We start from the raw sequence: 20414 nt of genomic DNA, 5'->3' as shown, positions 1-20414 counted from the left end.
AAACAAAACATCAACATGAAACTGGAGAACAGGTTAAAGGGAACATGTAAACGCATGCATATGTGACACTATATACGCAAGCTGAAGAAAAGCAAAGCAGAAACAACGCAATTAGTTCAAGAAAACTTCAATCATTAGCTGATCACAAAAGTGTGAATCATTCTTTAACAGCAAAGGGAATGAGGCTGATTTTGCAGGATTTGGTGAGTATCAAATATATGTACACACTGGGTTTCTTGACCTTAAGAGAATTAAGCTAGCTGATCCTCTCGTCAGCCTAAAGGACAGCATCAGGGTCCTGAAGTTTAAAACTTTTCCCAACCCAATGAATAATACATAATCTTGTCTCTTCACTATAAATAAACCTCTGCATTAATCCTTTTATGAATTACACACACACCAAAAAAAAAAAAACAAAAAAAAAATGATTTGATCCAATGAGAAATCTGCAAATTCTCACTGGGATTAGGACTGAATTTAGAGAGAATTTAAGCTTTCTTCTGTAAGCATTAAGCTTAAATGAATGGTGGAAAAGGTATACTCAGGAGGAAACAGCAAGAGAGGGAATTGCTTAAGTCTTTCAGGAGACAATGCTATCAATTTTTGTTGATTTCATAAAGAAGTGTGTGCAGCTTACAAAACTTTCTTTTTGACTTTTGCCAAGACCAATTTTGGAGGCACCATTTACTTTTGCAATTACACTTGAGCTCAGACTAGAATTTAAATTACATTTTCTGGCTTCGCATCTAAGGAATTATTTGATCTAAAATTAGGACTAAAATACTTTCTCCAATAATTCACCCACAGTTAACAATAGTTTATGAAGTACAGACTTTTATAAAGCTTCTTTTTTGGAGCACTAAGTTCTTTCCATGCCCTGTCATTCTATATAAACTGTCATAGCACTGCATCCAGCTTACTGGGAAATACGATTATTACAGACATTGCATCAGGTAGGAAAAAACAACACATACAGGACATTTAACAGTACTAAGATGAATTATGAGGAAACTAAATGCATCTTAAAGAGAGCTATTATAGAGCTTTAGTTGCTTGCTTAATTTCAGGATGACATGAGCAAAAACTTTGAGGATTTGAGGAAATCCAAGGGGGAAGTGTGTCTCTGGAAATGTAAGCAAATACAAAGCAGCAAAACTAAACATGATAAATATTTACCAGATCAACTAGAGCAGGGGAAGATGATTAAAAACAATGCTAAATTGTTAAGATGGGTTATAACTCACTGTTGATTCATATTAACGGAATGGTATGTTTTTTAGGAAGCTGACTTGGTAACCAAGATGGAGACCAGAGTTACTGAAATGAGCCAAAACAATTAAAACACTTCAATAATGAATTTGTGTATGCTGGTATGGCAACTGACAGCCTTTTAAAGAACCTCTAACAAATCTCTAGTTTAGCATAAGTTACAGACACAAGGGCACTGCAGCTAAAACAGAACTTAACTACCACCCTGCTACAAATTTACTATTTTTTTTTTTTTTTTTTTGTAGAGACAGAGTCTCACTTTATGGCCCTCGGTAGAGTGCCGTGGCCTTACACAGCTCACAGCAACCTCCAACTCCTGGGCTTAAGCGATTCTCCTGCCTCAGCCTCCCGAGTAGCTGGGACTACAGGTGCCCGCCACAACGCCCAGCTATTTTTTGGTTGCAGTTTGGCCGGGGCCGGGTTTGAACTCACCACCCTTGGTATATGGGGCTGGCGCCTTACCGACTGAGCCACAGGCGCCGCCCCAAATTTACTATTTTTAAAAGACAAAGGAGTCTTTGGTTTTTTGTGTAATGTGCTTGCAATACTGCTAAGCAACATTTTACATTTTTAGTCTAAGACACAAATGCCACTTGGCTTAGTATTTTACAGCCAAAATTTTCAGTAAAGCCACTAATAAGGGTAGAAGAGATTCAGCCCAGGACTTCCCAGTCCTACTTCAAGATTGCAGGTTCTCTTAGACTGAAGCTGCAGTCCATTCCTATGCTGTGCTTGAAAGCTTATCCCAAAATAACACATAAAGTCTCCCCTAATACCCAGCATCTGAAAGAACTCTGTCGTGTGTTCATAATCTTAATATCCTTCAAGTTTAGCACTTTTCTTTTTACAAAGGGAATTCTGGATTTTCATTTGTGTAATTCTTTGCTTCACAGTGCTTCTACACAAGTTACATTATCAGACAGACACTGGAGCTACTATTTATAGGATGAAAAGGGACAGGCTTAATCAATCTACTAACTTTTCGGTGCTCTCAATCCAATTTGCAGTAAGGCTACTAGTCAACAACTACCTTCTGGAGCCTCCCTTGTTACATAAAGTGTTAACTTAGCAGGCAGGTAAGTCCCTACTGCATAAACTTGATTCCTTTTTCTCCCTGTAACATGCGTCCGTTTTTAGTATCTTAGTCTTTTAAACAAAAGTTTGACATTAATGTCTTAAGACGCTGGTGTTCCCACATCCATCTTCCTGATGACTAAATCCCATCAAGTGGGCCTAACTTTGTTCTAATTACCACTTAGTGACAATTTATACTTTAAATGTTTAACCTTTGATAGTTTTTGACTCTGTTAAAGAGGGCTGTCAAGAAAATTTTGAATACTTTTTGATCACAAGATGCTGTACGTTTACTAAAGGCCTAGAAAATAGAAAACTGCTAACTTGAAAAATAAGTGGTTTTAGACAAATTATCATTAAAGGCCTCTTCATAATGCCAAGTTATTAAATCATTACTCCTAAAATTGTTTCATGCCATGAAAATAAACAAGGGCTTATGAAAGCATGTTCATTTTTTTGTGTACATAACCAATTTTATACCTAGATTTTTCTTTCTATAGCACACCTACCCAATTCCCACATTCCTGGCCTTACTATTGCATGCCTGGAGATGTACAAGGTAGGCAGAAAAACAAGCAGATTCATGTCTTCAGCATCTTCTAAGTCCCAGAACCTAAACATTTTTCTGAGTTACCAGATGAGTACCTTATGTAAGGTAAGCTCTACTTAAAACCTAAATGCATTCAGAAGTTGAAAATGGGAAAAATTTGGCCCAACACATATGAAGGCACAAGTTAAATTACAGGAAAGACAATTTACCCAATCATCTAACTTAAGACCTGACAGTGCTGGTCTCCACCTTGCTGTACTTACAATAGGGATAATTTCCTGATCGATTTTGTCACAGCTCCCTCTAGTGGCTGATTTTCCCTGGCATTTACTCCAATGGGGAACAATATTGTAAAAAAATGTTAATAAGACACTGCGGCATCCCTACAAATTAATGTTTTTGTTCAAAGTGTATTTGGTGGGGACAAGTATAGTATCCTCGGAAAACTGAGTCTCACCTACTATTTTCACATTCATAGTTCTGTCCATAGCTGACAGGTGGCAACTTTTAAGTTGTGAAATGACAGACGCCTTTTAACCTAGTGCTTGGGTATCATTACCTATTTTTTTTTTTTACTCTTTTAACAGCTGACGACAAAAGATCCAGCTGAACTATCTAAGCATTCCACTTTACCGACCTAAATGGTAGCCTTCTTACAAAAAAAAAGTATGACTTTTCTTTCCTTGAAAACCTAGCCTGGCACCTATTAAAACATGAGGATAGGGGTGGTGCCTGTGGCTCAACAGAGTAAGGCACCAGCCCCATATGCTGAAGGTGGCAGGTTCAAACCCAGCCCCAGCCAAAAACTACAAAATAAATAAATAAATAAAACATGAGGATGCGGCAGTGCCTATGGCTCAGAGGAGTAGGCGCCAACTCCATATGCCTGAGGTGGCGGGTTCAAACCCAGCCCCGGCCAAAAAAACTACAAAAAGAAAAAAAAAAATTATGAGGTACTTCTGCCTAAATATCTAAATCTACCTCATTTATTTCCTGTGTAGGACTGTGAAGGACTAAGCAATTCTGGTGACAGAAAAAAACCCTCCCCTTGAAAACTACAATCTTACAAGCATGTCAGAGTTGTCAGGCGTGCCATTTAAGGCTAGCAAACAACGCCTCATCACAGAAGTGGTGTTTCCTAAGTATGCTGTGACTTCTTGGGGCTACATTTACAGCAAACGCTTGCCAGGATTGTTTACTCAATAGACAATCACAATTCACAAACAATTAACAGATGTTTTGTTGTATCTCCTTACTTCATGCCAATCTCAGCTTTTTCTACAGATCAGACTGGTTCTTATAAATACTGAGACGGAAACAATTACTTCAGAAAAATACAGTATTATACTGTATACTGATTATTTTCCATAGAACATAATTGTTGAGCCCACTACAGTTAACAGAATAAAAAAATGTTGGTCATACCTTTTTTCTGTGGTTGCTTCAGTCTAAAAAGATGGGCAACTTAAATTTCAATGAAGGATCCACAGTAACTGACTTCACTCATATACCCCAATTACACACAGAAGCATTACACCAGTGTATTCTAGTACAGTTCTACAATCCCTTATCCAGAACTTTTGGGGCCATATGTATTTGGGATTCAGACCTGTTTGCATTTTATGTAGTATAGAGGTGTGATATATATACCCCCCTATTATGTAATGCCCTCAGCAAGTTGTGGCAACCATGTTAATGAATAATGAAGCACATCAGTATTTCTGTAGGAAAAGTTTAGTCACACTAGGGCAAAATGAAGACATCAATTCTGGTCAGGTTTCACATTCTATCGGCACAACAAAAAATCTTTTCAGCTTTTTGGATTTCAGAAAATGGATAAGAGATTGTGAATCTGTTTTCTGCCTTTGTTCTCTTCATACAGTGACGGAATACAAAGGGTCATTATAACAGAACTTCAGTCTAACAGTTTCTTTTTAAAATACTTTTTATGTAAATACATACATATATTTCATTTTGTAATTTAATTACAAACTTCAAATACAAAGCAAAAAGGCAAGCATAAGAAATTCACCTTGACCACAGAAACCTGAAAATGCCAGTCCTAATCACCAAGACAATGTTTCAAAGACAAAACTGATGAAAGTAGAAGCTAGATCAAATTCAAGCACTACAATGGGTATATAGGAACACTTAAAATTTATTTAAAATATTAAACAAGAAGCCATTTTAAATCAAGGGAATCTATTCACAATCCAACTTATTTTCAAAAATATTAAACTTAGCTTAGTTTTCAAAAATAAAAATTCAGATCCCAAACAATTAGGAACCAGAAAATCAGTTTCTTACCTTTTGCTTCCTGTTGGATGTAGGCAGAATAGCAATGTGGGTTATTCAATCTGATGTTACGAAAAATAAATGCTTCTCAATGAGACTTTTTTCCTTGGTTAGAAAAAAAAATATAGGCTCCCTACAATATTCTAAGAGGACATAAATAGATAAAGGAAAAAATTCAAGAATTTTTGTAGCTTCAAAAGGATGTGACTTTCCTCTTATTTTCTACATAGGTAGCAGTTGATGGTCTATTTCCTAAGAGTACCAAACAGAAGTCTGTATTTCCAGACAACAGCTTTTAGCTGTCTTCTCATCGTAACTGCAAAACCTATACCCCTTTACCCTTCGTAAATATACACTATGAACTCTATTTTCAGCCTATAAAGCAAAAAATAGCTTCTATGTCATTTTAATCTGGGCTTAGCAGAGTGTATCTTTAACTTAAATACACTCGATGTGAAGGCTGTTCACACTTTTTGTCCTTTGCTTAAAAAAACAATAAACACAAATGACCCTAAGTCTAGTCTCATTAACCATCCATAAGTATTTTTTTTAGTTACCTAAATATTCTTTTTAATAATCAGGTATCTAAAAAGAATTCTACATATGAAACCATTTATAACTTTAAGCATGTCATGTAAAATTACAATCCCCCAGAATTGATTTAAACAATCATCTTTTTGCTTCTTGGCCATTATACTGAACACTTACATAAATTTATTATACCAAGTGCTTTTACTTAGTGAAATTTTAGTTTTGCATTTAACATTCCTCTCTCTTGATATTCTACAAGGTTCATTAAAATGTACTGGTTGGGTGACCTTACATAAACCTCTTGGAGCCCTGTTCTTCCACTACCAATTATTTCTTCTTTCCCCTAGGTTTTAAATCCTGTCACCTGAATAACTACCTTAAATCCAGCTTCCAACTGTGATTAGCACCCAAGGGAAATGTTAGGATCTAGTTATTTGTTTTGGGTGCATAAAAGAACGGCTGGAAGGTTGTGACTAGCTATAAAGTAGTCAGGGAAAAAAAACCACCAACCAAAAAATAGAAATTTAAAAAAACTCCTCAAGCTCGTTGAAAACTTAGCAACCATAGGCTATTGAGTAGACAAATACAAAAGGAAGTAGATAACTGGACATAATCACTGCTTTGGTAACAGATACCAAAGTTTTCAGTACAAAATTACCTTAAGTTGGGAAGGATTTACAAGGCAATATTGTAAAGAATGCCCAGATTTTTACTAACAATGATTTCATCCAAATAAGCAGTTAAATCTTCTTGTGCACTATTCACATTTCAAAAAAAGTGATTTGTGTTGAGTTCTAATACATCTGTGAAGTCAATATTTAATACTTACCAATTTTTGAAATGAATTTCACTAAGAACCTCAAAAGCTATCTCAAAGTCAGTATTAGCCATCAACCAATTTTGCACAAAAACCTGTATTGTCTCAATGACCACCCAAAATAAACAGCATCTAAGTTTTAAATCAGTTTCTAGAAAGATGGAGCTTATATTTCACATTAGATCACCTCCTCATTAAGCATTACATACATTCTTATTCACCTTTTATCTTTCCCTGAAGACTTTTACAATTAACAATGAGATGACTAATACCATTAGAGACTACCTTTTAGTAACTTTTAATTTACTAACACATAAACACAAGAGTCAGAATTTTATCAACTTGAAGTATTAACTGATAGACCCAGTTAAAATCTTACATGAAGAGGAAAAAGGACAACCATGCATAGTTTTTAAAAAAATGTTTATTTTTCAAAGAAAAACGGCAATAGCCAATTGGAAACCTACTTATTCTTCAACTCCAATTTTGTTTTCTTTAAATTTAGAAGTGACTTACTGATTTACTATTTTAAACAAACCCCCCCTTTCCCCTTTAAATGTTTACCATCTACTCGTGCTGAATCCTTCCAAGGAGATTGCTCCAGCGTATTATCTCCAGGTCCTCGCTTTGCTCCTTTTACCAAAAAATGCAAAACACAATTCCATCGTGCATCTTAAGGGCTCCAATCGTCAAAAATAGGAAAAAAAAAAATCTTTGGAATAGCCAATTAAGTTGAATAAAAAAAATCCACACGAATGCGGTTTGGTTGGGGCAGGAATCCACTCCTATGTTCCTGGTAATCTGATCCCGCTCCATGAATCCTTGTAATTCATCCTCCCTATCCTATCCACATTATGATTTGAATCCAATGATCCAGCTCCAAGGATTGGGATCCAGTGAGCCCTCTCCAATCCAAACCTTTATAACCAGCAAAACCAAAAAAGAGGAGGCAAAATGTTAGATACTGTAATCAAAAAAGGTTTCTGGGGAATGATGAGTTATGTCTGTCATCAGTTTAACAGATGTACATCAATAACTATCAAATTCCCCAAAACAAGTTTCTGAATGGTGTTCAGATAAATTTTAGAAACTTAATCATCATAGAGACTAACTGGAAGAAGCATTTTATATTTACAGTTCAACTGATAATGCCAACACTTGGTACTGTACAGCGTATTACAGGTTTTGTGGTTGCAAAAAGTTATGTAGTTGAAAAGTTACTGGTATTGCTACCCACCTAAATCTAAACTAAATCTAATACTCCCATCTGCAATTTAATTTGTAAATTAAAGTGTTTTAAACATATGAGTCAATTATGAATATTAGTTTAGAGGGGAAGGTGAGACTTAAAAAGTATTCCCAACTAGATTATCTACACCAATACACTGGAATTCTATATTTTGCTTTCATTTTGTCTTAAAAAAATGAAATAGCAACGCTCTATCAGTCACACAGAGGACATGCAGATTTAGCAGTATTGATATTATACTCTATCTTGTTGGAATTAAAAGACACCCTGTACCCACATGTACACCAACAGCAGGTCACACATTAACAGTTGTAACTAAGCACTGTGACAATTAGCCAGTTCTTCCCACATTAGTCCCTATCAAAACAAAAATGGGGGAAGGGAGCAAAATAAATTGTTTCAAAATGGGCAATTTTGCCACAATTGCCAGGTTTAAAGAGCAGAGCAATTGTAGCTAAAGGTAACTGCATAAAAATGTTCTCAAGAGTTTTAAGGTACCATGTATATAATCATTTTAACCCTTGTCTTTTAGTATAAGGTCAATACTGCCAATTTCATCTGTGACAATAGCACTTGGAGTCATACCATTGCCTCCATTATTGATCTGATCCTCCTCAATCCTCCTTTTGACAATCCTAAAATGATTGAAATGTGCTCCACAATCCTTAATCCAAAGCATTCTTAATCCATCTCTTCAGATATGTCTACAGAAAGACACATGAAAAGCAAGATAAACATAAGAACTTCCCCAGGTAAGATAACCACAAACACCCCCAACATCCCAGTTCACACAAACCAGAGCAGAATAGACATTTACACAATCACAGTCTGAAGAGCATGGAGAGTTAACTAAATTTAAACAATCCTGTCTATGACATCACTTAAAATACAATTTATCAAAGACATTAAGGGGAATGTAGATGTTAGGAGCAAGGGGATATTACACAAGAATGCAATTCAACACTTTAGCCCATTCTGAACAAAACAGTTTGAATTAAAAAATGAAAAGATTGTACTGAGTAAAGGAAAACTGTATACAACATGGGTTCTACAAAAAGTGTCACCAATCATCTTATGTACGAGAGCGAGATCTGCTATGACGGGGAGAATAGCGTGGTGATCCTCTGCTTCTCCTTGGGGAGTAACTGCGACTCCTGCTGTTGCTTCTGCTACGGCTTCTGCTACGACTACGGCTTCGAGATCGAGATCTTCCATAACTTGGACTTCTGGGCCCATCAACTTTAACACGGATGTAGGCAGTTTCTCCCTATTGGATAGACAGAACTTTCCATTGAAAGATCTAAGCTTTTACCTCTCTTCAGGCATGCTGAATGAATACAATGTAACCAAAACCAGAAATCTGGCAATTTACTCGGATACCCTTGCCTGAATCCTTACCTTCAAATTCCATTGTTAACACCAATGTATCCAATTCTGGCCAAAAAAAAGAATAAGTGTATAACCTACCTCATGAGATCTAAACTTAGTGTTATCCAGTTTTCGTACTGCATAGGTCATATCTTCTTTCCGTACAAACTCCACGACACCAGTGCCATCTCGGTAAACATCAGCATAACATACATCACCTGCTTCACGCATGTGATCCTTTAAATCCTGCCAGCTTCCACTTGGAGGTAGTCCTGAAAAAAGTTATTTTTTCCCTTAATACTAATCATCCCAAATTTCACAATGCACTTAAAATGCACGTTAGAACTAAGATCAAAAGTAACGGCTGTTCGTAAATGACTGCAGGTTAAAAGTCTGGAATCATTTCTAAAGGAACACATTCTAGTACCGCAACCTAACTTTCAGTAAATCGAAACCTCAGTAATCCTTGTTTGCCAAACTCACCCCCAAAACTAAAATAATTTAAAGCCTCACATGAAAAATTCTAAGTTGGTAAACCGGTCATGCAAGGAAATAGTCTAAGCGGTTTCTGTCCCTTCTCATCAACCCCCACGAGCAGTAAACTCACCAGAGACAACCACTCTGTTTTCCGAGCGCCTAGAAGGGGGGCCATAGCGGCCTCGGGGGGCGCCGCCACCTCCACCCCCGCCGCCGCCGCGGCCCGTACCGCGGCCGCTCCGAGGAAACTCCACCCGCAGACGGTATCCATCGTAATCATAGCCGTCGCGACCATACACCGCGTCTTCCGCATCTCTGCGTGATCACAGAAATCAAAAGGGATGAGAAAAAAAAAAACAAAAACCCAAAGCGAACTCGGTCGGGAAGCAGCGCCCGCCCCCCCACCCCGGCACATGCGCACCCGGCCTGGAGGAGCCCACATGCGCCGCATAATAGGAGCGGCCCCTCCCCCACCCCGAAACAGCCGGCCCCCGAGCGCCGCTCCGGCCCCGGGCGCCTCGCTTTTCCGCTCCATGCACGGTCAAGAGCCCCCCGGACGTCCACGGCACCCCGACGCCAGAGGAGCCACCATCAACTGGGCTCCCAGTACGACTCCTGCATGTGCGACGTCGTCTCCCCCCAACCTCTCTAAGAGCCTCCCGCTTTGCCCATTCCCTACATTAAGGCCTTTGGGGTCCTCCACAACTCCTCCAACCTATTTCACCAAGGCCGCAAGCCCCATGCCGCCTCACCGCGGGTCCTCGAACTCAACGAAGGCGAAGGGCGGTCCCCCGCGGCGATTCTTGAGGTCGATGTCTCGAATAGCGCCGTATTTGTAGAACACGTCCTCAATGTCCTTGGTTCGGATGTCTGGAGGTAAGTTACCCACGTAAATGCGGCAATCGTTGTTCCCCGCTGGGCCACGAATCACACCACCTCCCGACATGGCGGCCACGAAAAGCGCGGACTCGAGAACGGGCCTTCCCACCAAGCCTAGCGCACAGCAGAGCGAGCCCGCAGCGGCACCACGTCTCCCGCGGCCCCTCCAAAATGGCGCCTTTATCAGCTCGGCGCACGGATATGGGGGGGAGAGAGGAAGAGAAGTGGTAGGAAACAGCGATTCGATTTCAATACGCATGCGCACGGACGCAACGGGTAGCGCGATTAGTACGCGCACGTACGCGCGACGTCACCCTCCGCACGAAGAAAAAAAAGTCCGCCGCTTTCCCCATTTGGAGTGGTTTGCTAATGGAGTGACCAGCCATTCGGTAAAAATTAAAAACAGAACCCTCGTTAAAGCAGTTAGTAAGCGCTGTCAGTTTCTTGCAGGATAATTCATTTCCTCAAGAAAGAACCCCTTCGAAAACAAGTGGGCGCCTTCGAAGGACTGTCGGAAACCTAGCCTTAAAGCCTTGTCCCACCATGCTCTGCGGCGTTAACGGCCTTTGGCGGGAAAGACTCAGGGGCGGGGCCAAGAGGGGAGGGCCCGGGCGGTTGCTCCGGAAACCCGGGCGTCTTTGGAGAGTGCGTGTAGTAATGGAGCTGAACTGCCGTGTGATTCTATTAAGAGTGGGCGGTAGGTTTGTCTTCCCGCTCCTTCCGCGAATGGGCGGTGCCCGCTTAGACAATTAGGCAAGTGCCTAATTTAGTTTCCCTAGTGAATGCTCTTCAGTAAATTCTGTTCCACCTCCAGTTCAGAACTTAGCCTTGCATATCTCAATCCAGCATTCCTTGTGTTAGCGGTGGTGGGTTGTACCCTGATCGGTAAGTGGTGGTACTTGCCATCCGCGAAGGGTGACAGCACCGTACCGCTTCCAGGACCTGGACCTCTGTTTCTCTTGTTAATAGCCTATTGCTGAGCCAAACACGGAACAGAGGCTCAGCGAGTGCTTGCAGAATGATTTGTGCTTGTCGTTTCTCCTTTCAAGGATGTGTGTGTGTACTTGTGCAAAGTCCTGAAGATAACCCCCTTTCCAAAAGTTTCCCTAAAAGTCACTTATATACAAGGGTTTTTAATTCAATGCCAGGCCTCTGGGGTAATAATGCAAACGAGCAAAATGGATGTGAGAACCATAAACACCAGAGACTATAGTTGCTGCTTTGACTATGATGCTGCTTGCGTGCTGGCCAGAGAGATAAGAATATTGTACTTTCTTTCCCGGAAGCGTCTGAAATCAGGATATTTTTTATATGAAATCTTGGAAATTTTTTTTTCTTTTTTGAGACAGAATCTCACTATGTCGGTCTAGCTAGAGTGTTGTGGCATCACAGCTCACAGCAAACTCAAACTCTGGGGCTTAAGCAATTCTCTTGCCTCAGCCTCCGAAGTAGCTGGGACTACAGGCACCTGCCACAACGCCCGGCTATGTTTTGGTTGCAGGTGTCATTGTTTTCTGGAAGGCCCTGGCTGGGCTAGAACCTGCCAGCTTCAGTATATGTGGCTGGTGCTCTACTCACTGAGAAATCTTGGGATTTTTAAATGCCTGCAATGAATTCAAATAAAAACAAGAGCGAACTCTGCAGTCATAAATGTACTAAAACAGATCTGCACCCAGAATTTAAGGATAATTTTCTTCATATTATGCATTTATTTACAACAGTCCCTCTTCCCAAAGAAGTGCGGCAACTTGCAGAGATACCATAAAACATTATTAAAATTAGATGAAGAAATCTTGGAGAATGGCAAAATAAGGGAGGGATTAAGAAATAATGCATAAGGTGAGTACACAAAGTGGCTGCAGTGAGAACGTGATGAATTTGAGAGGGAATATAAATTTGATTCTGGTCTTACCAGATGTGACAGTAAAGTAGGGAACGTAAGTATTGTATATTGAAATTCCAGAGCCTTTGGAATGAAAATAGGTTGTTGAGAAGGATGTGGTTTCTTAATTCTAAAAGCTGATTGAATGTATTTTACAAATGTCTTTCAGTGACTTCACAATACAAATTCAATTTGAAATCCTTGATGGCGTGTCTGGATTCTCAACAGACTCATAGAGGATCTTTGTAGACCTTGAACTCTAATGGTTTCCAAAATTATACTTATGTGTGTACTTTTTTTCTGGGAAGACAACTTGACATTTTAATCAAATTCTTAAGGACTCTATAGATGCCAAAAGGTTAAGAACCTCTGAAATTTTAGTGGGAAAAATAGATTACCTATCCTTCAGACCACCTTCCTTCAATAATATTTTTTGAAACAGAATGTACTTTGTCTCTAAAAATAACCAGTCCTTGTGGTGGGTGGTAGTCCCAGCTATTTGTGAAGCTGAGGCAAGAGAATCGCTTGAGCCCAAGAGTTTGAGGTTGCTGTGAGCTGTGATGCCATGGCATTCTACTGGGGCGACATAGTAAGACTCTGTCTCAACAAAAGGAAGAAAGAAAAGGCTTGGCGCCGGTAGTACAGTGGTTACAGTGCCAGCCATATATACTGAGGCTGACAGGTTAAAACCTGCTCCGGGCCAGCTAAACAATGACACCTGCAACAAAAAATAGCTGGGCATTGTGGTGGGCGCCTGTAGTCCCAGCTACTTGGGAGGCTGAGGCAAAGGAATCACTTAAGCCCAAGAGTTTGAGGTTGCTGTGAGCTGTGATGCAACAGTACTCTACAGAGGGTGACATAGTGAGACTCATCTCAAAAAGAAAAAGAGAGAGAGAAGAACCTGGCATTTCATAAAATGAGAAGAAGCTGACCAAAAAGAATACTATTTCAACAGATTTATCTAGTTTATGGCTCGGCACCTATAGCTCAGCGACACTAGCCACATACACCAAAGCTGGCTGGTTCGAACCCAGCCCAAGCCTGCCAAACAACCATGACAACTACAACCAAAAAATAGCTGAGTGTTGTGGCAGGCACCTGGAGTCCTAGCTACTTGGGAGGCTGAGGCAAGAGAATTGCTTAAGCACTAGAGTTTGAGATTGCTGTGAGCTATGACCTTACAGCACTCTACCCAGGGTGACATAGTGAGACTCTGTCTCAAAAAAACAAAAACAAAAAACTATCTAGTTTCTAGCTCAGTCCCATTCAGTTAGTGGCAGGGAAGATGAAAGTTTTTAAAGATTTGCAGCCTGTTGATTCCTTCATTCAACAGTTATATAACGAATGCATTTTCTTTCTATTCTAACTTTTATATATCAATTTAGATTTATTCAGGCTTGTCTTCCGTTCATTAATAATGCCAATAATAACTGAAGTGCTTTTCAAGACATTTTCATTCCAGAAAAACAAGGGAACTATGAATTTGCTTTGTTTTATTCTCATCTGTCTAACTTAATGCAATCATTTCTAATTTTGTTCTGTTCAGCAATACAAGCTAGGCCGTGGTGTAGTGTGAATGAGATATTACTCTATTAACTTCCTTTTTTTTTTTTGGTATCTGAATGTAACCAAATCATAGGAGTAAATTCTGGGTTTGATGATGAGGTCAGTATGTGGCAGGAAACGTCTAGATGGCTGTTTATTAAGGTCTCCCAGGATGGCATTAGCTAGGTGATTATTAGTTATAATATGACCTTAATGTTACCAGTACTCCAGAGCGGGTGAACGTATTTTAGTCCATGAGAATTTTTTTAAAAATTCAAGTACACTAAACTATTTTGGAATCAGAACAAAATGCAGTGAATTGTTTTAAGAGGTATTTTATTCAAAAGACAGGAAAATCCACATCCCTTGGATTTCATGACTCTGTTCCCCGAAACAGTGCTGGATAAATATTGGCAATTCTCTTCCTATGGGTTTTCCCTCAAATTTTCTCTAGATAGTATACTAAACGATTGATTAGTTTTGGCTGATTGAATTACAACCACTTGCAGTTTTGCCTCTGGAGATTACTTCCTCTTCTTAATTAGAGTTTGGGAAGTTTCTAAACTGAGTTACACATTCACTGGCAGTTTTATGGATTGCTTCCACAACCAGCTAATTTAGTAAGTGTGTGGACTTCACCAATTTCATTCTCAGAAGCTACCCTATTTTTAACACTATTGCTGTTTATGACAAGATTTTTTCTCCCCCAAAAAACTTTCTGAATATTAAATATAATGCTTTTGATTCAATCTAGTATATATTAGTGTCATCACCATACTATACCCTGGAAATAATTGCGCAGGGGGAGAAAGAAAGAAATTCAGAGTTAATTACTGTAAGAGTTGAAATCACAAAATCTAGTGTTTTAGTAATTTGCTTATCAGTTAAAACTGTATACCTGTAGTGATAATTATACAACTCAATTACAATATAGTCAAAATCATGGACTTGTACACTTAAAGCAGATGAAATCTCCACAATCATTAAAATCACCCTCCAGAACCATTTCTCTGAAGGTATTATTGGGGGTGGAGAGTGTCTGAGAGTAATTTGCACTGAAATTTGGCTTTCTTAATGTGGAAATTGTTTTCAGCATTTGTTGTATGAAACTCTATTGTCTTCCCTGGGGATAACTCTATTATTTTTAATACTAAGCCAAGATACACTTACAAAAATTGGGAATACTACTGTATCCCACCGTGAAAAGGAGTCACTTTGAGGAATAGTTCACTTGCAGCCTCTTCTGTTCTTTTGTTCCACTTGTTCTAATGATAAATATTCTCTAAAAAGGAAAGAAATAATATTTTTTAAAATCTCATTTTACTGTCCTATTGTCCCTAGTAAATTATGTTAAGGACAGATTTCTACTATAACTATTAACGAGTACATTCACTGTTAAAATGAATATTATTGACTGTTTACTGACTGTTCTTTGAAAAAAGGTGGGAAGTTAGATGAGCAGAATGTTGTTTCTATGGAAACTTCATCATGTTGCTGTCAGTGAATAGACACAATGGGTACAAGGATTGTTTTTCATTTCACAGTAAAATAAAGATGGCCACCTTTCAAGCCCAAGTAAGTCATCTAATAATATAGTCTTAGTTTGATTCTTTTATTTTGTTTTTGGCTAATTTTTCCCATCTTTATTGTATCATTATAAATAATAATAAGATATGATTTTGCCAGAAAACAGCTCTTAAAATGGTCTATTATAAAAAGATCTATTCTCACCATGTTTTCTCTTTCCTATTACTATTATAATACCCTCTCCCCCATTTCTGCTTAGTCATTTGTCTTAAAAATCAAGTTCCGGGGCGGCACCTGTGGCTCAGGGAGTAGGGCGCTGACTCCATATACCCAGGGTGGTGGGTTCAAACCCGGCCCCGGCCAAACTGCAACAAAAAATACGCGGGCATTGTGGCAGGCGCCTGTAGTCCCAGCTACTGGGAGGCTGAGGCAAGAGAATCACCTAAGCCCAGGAACTGGAGGTTGCTGTGAGCTGTGATGCCACAGCACTCTACCAAGGGCAATAAAGTGAGACTCTGTCTCTACAAAAAAAAAAAAAAAAATCAAGTTCCAGGCTTGGTGCCTGTGGCTCAAGTGGCTAAGGTGCCAGCCACATACACCTGAGCTGTTGGGTTCGAATCCAGCCCAGGCCCACCAAACAGCAATGACAGCTGCAATCAAAAAATAGCCGGGTGTTGGGCGGCGCCTGTGGCTCAGTGAGTAGGGCGCCGGCCCCATATACCAAGGGTGGCGGGTTCAAACCCAGCCCCTGCCAAAGTGCAACAAAAAATAGCCGGGCGTTGTGGCGGGCGCCTGTAGTCCCAGCTGCTCCGGAGGCTGAGGCAGGAGAATCGCGTAAGCCCCAGAGTTAGAGGTTGCTGTGAGCCGTGTGAGGCCACGGCACTCTACCCGAGGGCGGTACAGTGAGACTCTGTCTCTACAAAAAAAAAAAAAATAGCCGGGTGTTGTGGCGGGCACCTGTAGTCCCAGCTACTTGGAAGGCCGAGGCAGGAGAATTGCTTAAGCCTAGGAGTTGGAGGTTGCTGTGAGCTGTGAAGCCACAGCTCTCTACCCAGGGTGACAGCTTGAGGCTCTGTCTATGAAAAAAAAAAAAAATCAAGTTCCAATTTATATTGTACATTTTCTTTTCTTTTTTTTTTTTTTTTTGAGAGAGAGTCTCACTATGTCACCCTAGGTAGAGTGCTGTGGCGTCACAGCTCACAGCAACCTCAAACTCTTGGACTTAAGCGAGTCTCTTGTCTCAGCCTCCCAATTATCTGGGACTACCGGCGCCCACCACAACACCCAGCTTATTTTTCTGTTCCAGTTGTCATTATTGCTTAGCTGGCCCAGGCATGTGGCCGATGCTGTAACCACTGTGCTATGAGTGCTGACCCTATATTGCACATTTTCTAACTGTATAATAGTAAGTGTCTACTTAAGGTAGTATATTTAAAATATGATAGATACGCTTTATTTGTTAGAAATGCTACTTTTATTTTTTCAATATATTCTTTTTTTTTTTTTTTTTTTTTCTGAGACAGTGTGTCACTTTCTTGACCTGGTAGAGTGCTCTCACATCACAGCTCACAGTAACCTCGAACTCTTGGGCTTAAGTGATTCTCTTGTCTCAGCCTCCCAAGTAGCTGATACTGCAGACACCCCCCACAATGACTGGTTATTTTTTGGAGAAGGGATCTCGCTGTGCCTCAAGCTGGTCATGAACTCCTGAGCACAAGCAATACACCTGCCTCAGCCTCCCAGAGTACTAGAATTACAGGCATGAGCCATGGGTGCCCAGCCTGTTTTTCAATGTATTCTTGTGTGAATCCTATATAAATCCTTAGCTGTCTTTATTAGTAGTAATAGTAGTATTCTATGTTAATGCTGCTACATTCTAGGCTGGACAATAGAGTGAGACCCTGTATCAAAAAGAAAAGGAAAAAGGCCAGGTATGGTGGCTCACTTCCGTAATCCGGGGACCCCAAGAAGCCTGAGCTCATGGGTTGAAGACCAGCCTGAACAAGAGTGAGATCCTGTCTCTAAAAATAGCCGGGCGTTGTGGTAGGGCCTATAGTCCCAGCTGCTTGGGAGGCTGAGGCAACAGGATCACTTGAGCCCAAGACTTTGAGGTTGCTGTGAGCTATGACAGCACAGCACTCTACTGAAGGTGACCAAGTAAGATTCTGTCTCCAAAAAAAGAAAGAATTTTTTTATTTGAAGTTTTGAGAGTATAACTTTTTTTTGTTCTTTTTGAGACTGTATTGTTGGAGCTAGAGTGCAATGGCATTATCATAGCTTATTCCAATCTCAAATTCCTGGGCTGAAATGATCTTCCCATTTTAGGCTTCTAAGGAGCTGACTAAAGGCATGGGGCATGGTATCCCTCTAGGTTTTGTGTGGTTTTTAGAGATGGGGTCTCACCAAGTTACTGGGGCCTGTCTTTGTTTGTGATCTCATTCTGTCACCCAACGTAGAATACCCATGGCATCATCATCATAGCTTATAGCAATCTCAGTTTCTTGGGCTCAAGAGATCCTCTTGCCTCAGCCTCCTGAGTAGCTGGGACTACCAGCGCCAGCCACAAGGCCCAGCTTTTGGTGTTTTGTTTTTTCTGTTTTTTAGTTAAGAGGGGATCTTGCTCTTGCTCCGGCTGGTCTCAAGCTTTAAGCTCAAGCAGTCCAGCCGCCTTAGCCTCCCAGAGTGCTAGGATTACAGGCATGAGCCACCACCACACCCAGCCTCAGGCCTGCCTTAAACTTAAGTGATTTCTCCTTCACTTTTTTTCATTATTTTTTTGAAGGGTTTCCTAGATTAGTTGAGCTGAAAACTCTCAGAATTACTTTTCTAAATCTACTTGAGGAGATGATTCCAAAGCTTATAAGACCCAGAGGCTGGCATCAGCAAACTGCAGACCTCTGGCCAAATTCAGCGTATGGCCTTTTTTTGAATGTCCATGAGTTAAGAATGCTTTTTACATCTTTTCAATAGTTAAAAAAAAAAATTCATGGAGGCGCCTGTGGCTCAGTCGGTAAGGCGCCGGCCCCATATACCGAGGGTGGCGGGTTCAAACCCGGCCCCGGCCAAACTGCAACCAAAAAATAGCCGGGCGTTGTGGCGGGCACCTGTAGTCCCAGCTGCTCGGGAGGCTGAGGCAAGAGAATCACTTAAGCCCAGGAGTTGGAGGTTGCTGTGAGCTGTGTGAGGCCACGGCACTCTACAGAGGGCCATAAAGTGAGACTCTGTGTCTACAAAAAAAAAAAAAAAAAAAAATTCAACAGTGTAACCTGGTTTCTTGTACCCTCAATGAATCCCTAACAATAAAAAAAAAAAAAGGAAAAGAAATTCAGAAGAAGAATAATGTTTTGTGGCTTCTGAAAATTATATGAAAATCATATTTCATTGTCCATATATGTTTTATTGGAACACAGTCATACCCACTGATTTACATATTGTCTATGTCTGGTTTCATTAAACAAAGGCAGAATTACCACATAGACTGCATGGCCCATGACCCTAAAATATTTATTATCTGGACCTTTACAGAAAAAGGGTGCCATCCTCTGAACAAGAAGAAAATACTGGCTGGGCGCACTGGCTCATGCCTGTAATCCTAGCACTCTGGGAGGCCGAGGCGTGGATTGCTTGAGTTTATGAGTTTATGAGCCTGAGCAAGAGTGAGACCCCCTTCTCTACTAAAATAGAAAAAATGAGGCAAGGGCGGCGCCTGTGGCTCAAGGAGTAGGGCGCCGGTCCCATATGCCAGAGGTGGCGGGTTCAAACCTAGCCCCGGCCAAAAAAAAAAGAAAAAATGAGGCAAGAAGATCACTTGAGCCCAAGAGTTGGAGGTTGCTGTGAGCTATGACACCACTGTATTCCACCTGGGGTGACATCTTGAGACTCAGTCTCAAAAAAAAAAAAAAAAAAAAAAAAGAAAGAAAGAAAAAGAAAGTACTGCAATGATGGCATTTCTTAGGACACCTTTGAATTAACTATGAAAACAACTACTCTCTGAGCAGCTGTGGAAAAAAAAAAGAAAATTACCTGTCATATTTTCTTCCTCTTGCAGATGTTTTTGTAACAGATAATGTATTATTAGTTATAACCATAAATAATAAACTTTTTCAAGTGATATGCTGTTTACACATGCTTTATCAGCCACTATTACAGTTCACTGATAAGGTACTGAGAACTAGAGGGAATAAACTCCCTGTCCTGCCCTGCGAGGAGAGGACATGCTGCTCTTTTCCAGTTGGTTTCATTTTGTTACAGACTAATTGATACATAAACGTTCCATGATTGCAAAAAGTCCTATAACTATTCTTGCATTGAAGTCATGTACACAATGAGTGCATAATAGTGTTTGTTCTAAGTAAATATTAATGTCTGCTCATTGTGGAATTTGCAGATGAAATTTCCAAAATCTGCGGATTGTTTTTCTATAGTTCTGGAATCACTTTTAGGCTGGTGCTGGCCCCAGAGGGCTAGTAGGAGTGGATATGGTTTACAGTCCAGACCCATGTCCATGGGGGATACTTACTTTTTTACCTGGTATCTGCCTCCATGTAGCCAGGAGCCACTCTGCCTCAGGAGCTGCAGTTCCCTCCAAGTTCATTTCTACTCTATAGAATGCAGACTCCAGAGGAGAAAAAAAATCTTTCCCTTAGCCTTGAGTCTCCACTTCCTATCTTAGGACCTACCTGTACACAGGACCATTAAGAAGGAGAATTTGCCTTTATAAGAATTTCCTCTCTTTGGGGATATAACCTCTTCCTCTGCGCCCAATAGAAAAATTTCAACAGGGCGGCGCCTGTGGCTCAGTGGGTAAGGCGCCAGCCCCATATACCGAGGGTGGCGGGTTCAAACCCGGCCCCGGCTGAACTGCAACCAAGAGGTAACTGGATGTTGTGGCGGGCGCCTGTAGTCCCAGCTGCTCGGGAGGCTGAGGCAAGAGAATCGCTTAAGCCCAGGA

General features: G+C 40.4%; 1 protein-coding gene and 1 non-coding gene across 4 annotated transcripts; one reads left to right on the top strand and one right to left on the bottom strand.

The window, feature by feature from the left end:
- Positions 1-6951: 6951 nt before the first annotated feature.
- On the bottom strand, positions 6952-10778 carry SRSF1 (serine and arginine rich splicing factor 1). 3 transcript variants are annotated; one of them, XR_008375676.1, is made up of 6 exons: positions 10383-10778; positions 9761-9945; positions 9253-9425; positions 8866-9052; positions 8371-8489; positions 6952-7454 (listed from the first exon to the last, which is right to left on the bottom strand). XR_008375676.1 is itself a non-coding variant. In XM_053570616.1 (5 exons), the coding sequence occupies exons 1-5, from the start codon at positions 10766-10768 to the stop codon at positions 8467-8469; spliced, it is 954 nt and encodes a 317-aa protein (XP_053426591.1). In that variant the 5' UTR covers positions 10769-10778; the 3' UTR covers positions 6952-8466. The 3 variants fall into 3 exon arrangements, 1 of the variants encoding a protein (XP_053426591.1); XR_008375677.1 differs by having other exon boundaries at positions 8371-9052; XM_053570616.1 differs by having other exon boundaries at positions 6952-8489.
- Positions 10779-19396: 8618 nt separating this feature from the next.
- On the top strand, positions 19397-19462 carry LOC128571409 (small nucleolar RNA SNORD58). Its single transcript, XR_008375827.1, has one exon. It is a non-coding gene; the product is annotated as a small nucleolar RNA SNORD58 (small nucleolar RNA).
- The last annotated feature ends 952 nt before the right edge of the window (positions 19463-20414 follow it).

Source organism: Nycticebus coucang, chromosome 18 (assembly GCF_027406575.1).
Source record: "Nycticebus coucang isolate mNycCou1 chromosome 18, mNycCou1.pri, whole genome shotgun sequence".
Taxonomy (NCBI): Eukaryota; Metazoa; Chordata; class Mammalia; order Primates; family Lorisidae; genus Nycticebus; species Nycticebus coucang.
Note: the sequence above shows the minus strand (reverse complement) of the source record. Positions and strands in the feature narration are given on the sequence as shown.